We start from the raw sequence: 6,229 nt of genomic DNA, 5'->3' as shown, positions 1-6,229 counted from the left end.
ACAAGTACCCGTACCATATAGTAGTAAGTAAGAAGACAGGTTGAATAAATATGAGTCCGAAGAAGGGCGAAGGAAGGAAACCATAAAAATGGCCAAAAGATCGAAGGGACTGTCTCATCTGTTCCCACCAACAACGCTAAGAAAAATGCACCGATGAAAATCTAAGAAAGATGTACAGATAAAAATGCACACTAAAAAAAATGTAAATGATAAATTGAACAGTCGTGTGGGTACAGGAGACAGAACTGAGTGTGTACTCACGCATCAGCATAGTGTCATCAGCTATCACAGGTTGTCAGGTTCGTTGTAATACATGATTCAGGTCAAGTAACCGCAACCAGCAGAACACAAGAAAAAAGCGATTTCAGCAACAGATGACACACTGAGATTCTACATATATATCCATCCATTCATACAGCAGGTGTTTTGAGTACATGGTTGGTCGAGCAGTGTATAGAACAATATAAAGCAAAACCAATACAATTTCACTGTGTTAAAGCACTTCAAAATGGAACAGGGGGAGGCTCAATGCGCTAAGTGCAATCAGGCATGGGGGGCATACATTTTCAGCTAACTGCAATCAGGCATGGGGGTCTCAAGCCACGGCTTGGAGAGCCCTCTCAAAGTTATCTTCAGCTGATGCGGTGGACTTAACTAGCACGTGGTCAGGATGCGACAGTTTCAGCTGGCTGCAGAAGCATAGCAAGTTAGAACTTACAAGGAAATGTTTTAGTTCATAAAAAAAGTACTAAGAATATGCATCAGTTACTTATATTTACCGGAAACGATTGACTGATATCTAACAGGTGTGCGTCCTACCAGTAACTTTTAGAACTCTGATTGATCTTCTCAACTTAACAGCCTCCTACATATTATGTATACTAGTACTTTTAGGATGCCCAATTTTCTACTCATACATTCCTCTAATGAAACATGGTCCTATTCTACTAGATTGAGATTGGTAGCATTTAAGAAAAGTAGAGGGGTTTTGTGTAATCCGGGTGGAACAATAGTTTGGAAAACAGCCGATACAAGTCATTTTCAAGTTGCAGGGAAGACCTAGTCAGGATATGTCAGATCAGAAATAAGTGGCCACAACATGTTAATACCAGATACGCAAAATCAGGATAAGAGGCCAAAAACCCTAGACAGACAAATTCATCCACTGGAAAGAGAGAACGGTTTGCTAGTACAGTATGCCATGGCAATCAGTCTGTGGTCCTACTCTTAACACATCTTGCAACTAGCACAGTCCACGTCTCTTGCAACTACCCGGAGCCAATCGTCCAAAGGTACAGTTGCAGGGTTGCTAGGAGTTGTAAAAAAGCTCGAGTGGTTACTGTTTACCGAAGCTGAGAAGTAATATACAAACCTTTAACCCAAGGGGGGAAAGATTGTGCATGCGATTTTCTACTAGATGATATGCTCGCTTGAATTCTCTTTGAATTATTTATAAACTAGCCTTGAAACTTAGGAAGTGCCATTAACATTAACACAAGTTGGCAAAAAACTATAAGGATGCATTCCACAGGGTTGCAGTATGTCCTGCTAGTTATAGATTTCTAGATAGTGTTTGCTGATAAATATCAACTTGACAAATATCAAATCTGATGAATACGAGCAATCCACATGCATCCATCAAGTCGTATTTTCTCAAACCACTTCGGCTTGCATCTACAAAACTAGATATAATGCCATTTTACAGCAATCACCTAAAGAGCATCAGGCATGGGTTAAACTGTACAGTGTATACAGTTTACATTCTTACTTGAAGTATCGTGATGACGCCTTGCCAAGGTGGAGATTACACACAATGAGATTGGCAAGAGTTTCAGGATCCTTTGCATCCTACAAGAATTTAAGATATGGTTTGAGTACTGCCTTGCATATTATATCCTCTTTTTTTGCCAAATAAAAAAACCAAAATTCAGGTGTTTCGCTGCTAGTTATTTGCTTGAAAATTGGGTCATTAGTAATTACCTTGTTCAGGGCTTCAAGCAATAGAGTTTCAGCCTCCTCAAAGCTCCCCATGTGCATACAGCAAACTGCCTTGCCATTAAGAACCATTCCCGTCATAGGATATTTTTCAGCGAAGTCCTGGAATATGAGATAAGCTTCACGGATCTTAGAGCCACCCTGCGCCATAGATTAAAATTATGATATGCTCCTGTTTCCAGAAACAAACAAAATTTCAACACTTCCACCACACTGCATGTGAAATTACTTACAACAGCAATATCTAGCCAAGCATTTGCTAGTTGCGTCAGTGTATGGTCCTCATCAGTTTGTTGCATGATCTTCAGTTGCTTGTCAGCATAGTCTGAACGGTGCATCTTAAGGAAGATCTGGACATTCAATGCATGTCTGTAACCAAGCAAGCAGCAATAACCAATATTAGCATTCATGAATGCTGGACACAGTAAAACAAGAAATTCAATCACCAAATAGGGCAAATCAGCAACGCCAAACACAAATCCAATTAAGCAATACTGTATGACTGTATACCAGTATGAGCCAGTGACAATCACACTATGGATCTTGGAAAATAAAGGAAAATTTAAGATACGAGCAAATGAATGTCATCCACAGTTCCATACAACTCCTCGTAGTTAGACTAAACATGATACATATCAAATACTCACTCCGGTGGATGACTGGAACGTAATATGGAAAAGGTGAATAACTACAGGATTGAAGAAATGAATAACATGAACAACATTGCAGAATTTCTACATATCATTCCAAAAGATTTTGACTATTCATACTGAACACCATACAGACTTGTTTAACATTGCCTTAAGTTGGTCTAAATTACTATAGAGCATATAATGATGTTCACTAAAGATTTAGCTCTTGATACATGTGCCGGAATATTATTTTACTGGTGTTTTCTTTCTTTCTCTCTCCTTGTTTTGGTTTCCTTTTGTTTCCGTTGGGTTTCATATCTAGCCTACCACAACTTGCTTGGGAAAAAGGCTTTGATGCTGTTGTTGTTTTATATATACTGATGTTCACTCTTGTGTATGGTTATGCCACAATCAGATCAGAAATTCAAATCTGAACATCTTAAGTTTTCTCAAAAAATCTGAGCATCTAAAGGTATAGGTAAAAAAGAAACTAACAGGTCCAGAGTTCCTCCAGTGTGTGTGTGCTTGAGAGCCTCATTGTAGTCTTGTTCATGCATAAATATAATTCCAGCAACCAATCGCAGAACAGGATTGCTTCCAATAGCCGAGTCACTCAACCATTCCTTCAGGCTGGAGATTGCGCCTTCCTTCAAAATCGCACAAAGTAATAATAATTTATGAGCATTTCAGTGTATCTAGAGAAATCTGAGAGAAGGACAAAACATGGCAGTGGTAAGACACACTACCACTCATTTTCTTAGTTTAGCTCCATCAATAATTTTAGTACGACATGTACCAAAAAATATTCAAAGAAGCAGACTGTTTAAATGTTAAAAACTGGATATATATAATACTGGAACCTGGATATGTATAATACTGGAATCTGGATATGTATTACAAGTATAATACTCCCTCCGTTCCTAAAAAAGCTTCTCAACTTTATGTAGATACGGAGTTATATATACATGTTTTAGCTATAGATTCATCCGTATTTAAAAAAAAGTTGCGAAGCTTTTTTAGGAACGAACAGAGTATCATTCTATAATACTGGAATCTAGATATGTATTACATACTACTGATTAAGTTTTTCTTCTGATTGAGGAAAAAATTAATTCCAACACAAGAACTATTTCGTGCAATATTATCTGATCTAATACTTCCCTCCGATTCATATTATTTGATGCTAAAATGGATGCATCTACAACTAAAACTTGTCTAGATACATCTATATTAGCATCAAGTAATATGAATCGGAGGGAGTACCATAAACTGATATGATATCATTGAATCTCAGGTTAACCATTCAGGTGCAACTAATAAGAAGAAGAGGGTTGCTAGTGAAGATTATTTTAAACCGTCACATTGCTGTCTGAAGCTAAACTACTGTCTGTATTCCTACTTAAACTCAAACACAGCACATTTGCATTTTACTATTCAAAGGTGGTATAGATTAAAAGTACAGACTATATCATACATCTGCATCACACTATCATCATAGCTCAAGGGTATTGTCATGGGTTGAGGTTCCACTAGCAATTCTACGAGGCAGCAATGCTAAGCATCCAACAAATGTCCTACACCAATACCCCTAATAGTGTTGAGGAAGTACTACTGAATTATCAATTTTACAATGCACAAATTGTAACGGAATATAGTATTCAGTATCAAGTGTGGACAAGCTCGTCAGTGCTCAGCCTATGACGGTGAAAATGGTGCAGTGGATCTGTCGTCGGATCAGATCACTGACTGCAACCGCGACAGATCTAATAGCCCTAAGATCACAAACAAGCCACACCCCGGCATCCCAGATCCAACCCCACAATCCACGAACAGGAACAGATCAGAGGCCAGATCCGGCTCGCTAACCTTGTCGCCGGTGAGGTAGAGCGCGAGCAGCTTGACGGCCTGCAGCGACGTGGCCGCGGAGGAGTCGATCTCGCTGATCACCAGCTGCAACAGCACAAGCGCGACAATCAGAGCCAAATCGCGGCGAGGCTAGCTGCGGGAAGTGGAGCAGCCCACTTACCTGGTAGGATCCGAGCGCGATGTAGGAGCGGAAGACGATGACGTCGCGCTCGGCGGCGGCGTCGGCGTCGAGGCCCGGGACGTCGCTGTTGTTGATGGCGGACTGGTAGGCGCCGAGGTAGAAGAGGTTGCGCAGGTTGAAGAGGAGGTCGGGGGTGGCCATCGTGGGCGGGTCGCCGGCGACGGTGGTGGTGGCGGGCTCGACGGCGAGGCGAGGCGAGTGGGAGATCTCTCGGGAGAAGAAGTGCTCGTGCGTGCGGTCTCTGGGTTTGGTAGTGGAAAGAAACTGGAAGGTGAATGAAGATGGCGAGCTTATAACTGGGCTCGTGTTGGGCCTCGAGTGGACTAGTTGAGGCCTGCTGGATGGTGGGCCTAGCCCGATGTGAATCCGGTCCGGGGAGGAATTCGAAGACGGCTACGGACTCCTCCGCCTCTATATTGAGCCAGCCACTGATCCTCCTTGGAAAATCCAGAATCGACATAACAGATCTACTGATGGCTAACAAGATAGAGTTTTCGTCCCAAGTGGAGGAGGAGTTCACCGGAGACGAAGAAGACAGTGCACCGAAGAGGAAAGCGCCGACGGCCGGTCTAGAAAGGGGTGTCATGAAAAGGAAGGTGGAGCATGGCTGCTCAAAGGGAGAGGAGGAGGAGGAGGAGGAGGAGAAGGAGGAGGAGGAGGCAGCGGTGGCTGCCGACAAGATGATGGAGCAGGAGGATGACTCGAACTACAAAAAGATCCACGAGGAGTGCAAAGCACGATACGAGGCACTCATGGAGAAGCTGTTTGGCGGCGGAGCACCACATGTGAGGGTGACGAAATATCCCTCGTGCATGTCAGATGATGGTCAGGTTGCCGATGAGGAGGAAGAGCTCGGCATGGTGGCTGATGGGATTCCGTCGGCTGAGACGACGAGGAAGAGCGATGGCGAGGTTGCTCCGTTCTAGTACTCGGAACCCGCACGTTTGACTACCTTCACTAGTGGAACAGGAATCCTCGCCTTTTGTTTGCTACCCTACCCTAAATATTTGTTTGCGAGGAAACTCATTTCGTGTGCAATGGACTGCATGCGAAAAAGGCAGTTTTGTTGCTGCCTTAAATAGCTGAGGTTATGGTTACCCTTATGGTTTACCATTATTGCTTCACCTCAGAGAGGTTTTATTAAAAATAGTTTATTCAAGTTTCATATTTGTATTACTCACTCCATCTCGGCATTTTTTGCGAAAGTTCCCGCACTTTTTCACCGGTAAAATTTGGTCTCCTATCTCGACTCATGCGCCTCCTCCTCCTCAATGTCTCACATAGTCCCATTCACTACTAGGAAAACAACTATCGGTAGGTCACCCGTGGCGTGTGGAAAAGGCGGTGCACACACCGAAAGAAGGTGCATCACGACTTGTAACTTACCCATGGTGCACCGTGAAAAGTGTTGCGCCACGGGTATTCCTGGGTCAGGCTAGGGGCGACCACACATACCCGGGGCGAACCACATACTGGTGGTGTTGGCCGCTGGGCTTGCCGGACCTCCTGTCTGGCTGACATTTGATGGGTGCGGCGAAGCTTTGAGTGAAAACTT

General features: G+C 43.1%; 1 protein-coding gene across 1 annotated transcript; it reads right to left on the bottom strand.

Moving 5' to 3' along the window:
• Window positions 1-362: 362 nt before the first annotated feature.
• Window positions 363-4,830, bottom strand: LOC124676480 (coatomer subunit epsilon-1). Its single transcript, XM_047212529.1, has 7 exons — window positions 4,654-4,830; window positions 4,494-4,577; window positions 3,123-3,274; window positions 2,229-2,364; window positions 1,981-2,136; window positions 1,769-1,848; window positions 363-689 (listed from the first exon to the last, which is right to left on the bottom strand). The coding sequence occupies exons 1-7, from the start codon at window positions 4,813-4,815 to the stop codon at window positions 596-598; spliced, it is 864 nt and encodes a 287-aa protein (XP_047068485.1). The 5' UTR covers window positions 4,816-4,830; the 3' UTR covers window positions 363-595.
• Window positions 4,831-6,229: the final 1,399 nt, after the last annotated feature.

The sequence above is a fragment of the Lolium rigidum genome, chromosome 7 (assembly GCF_022539505.1).
Source record: "Lolium rigidum isolate FL_2022 chromosome 7, APGP_CSIRO_Lrig_0.1, whole genome shotgun sequence".
NCBI classification, from domain to species: Eukaryota; Viridiplantae; Streptophyta; class Magnoliopsida; order Poales; family Poaceae; genus Lolium; species Lolium rigidum.
The sequence above is the reverse complement of the archived record's forward strand: the minus strand, read 5'-3'. Positions and strand labels throughout refer to the sequence as shown.

Bases quoted from the DNA above. Each gene is read 5' to 3' on its own strand.
- LOC124676480 (XM_047212529.1), bottom strand. From the start codon at position 4,815: ATGGCCACCCCCGACCTCCTCTTCAACCTGCGCAACCTCTTCTACCTC. The intron at 4,578-4,653 runs GTAAGTGGGCTG...GTGCTGTTGCAG, and splicing joins TCGCGCTCGGATCCTACCAG to CTGGTGATCAGCGAGATCGA. The intron at 690-1,768 runs GTAAGAATGTAA...ATGCTTCTGCAG, and splicing joins GCGTCATCACGATACTTCAA to CCAGCTGAAACTGTCGCATC.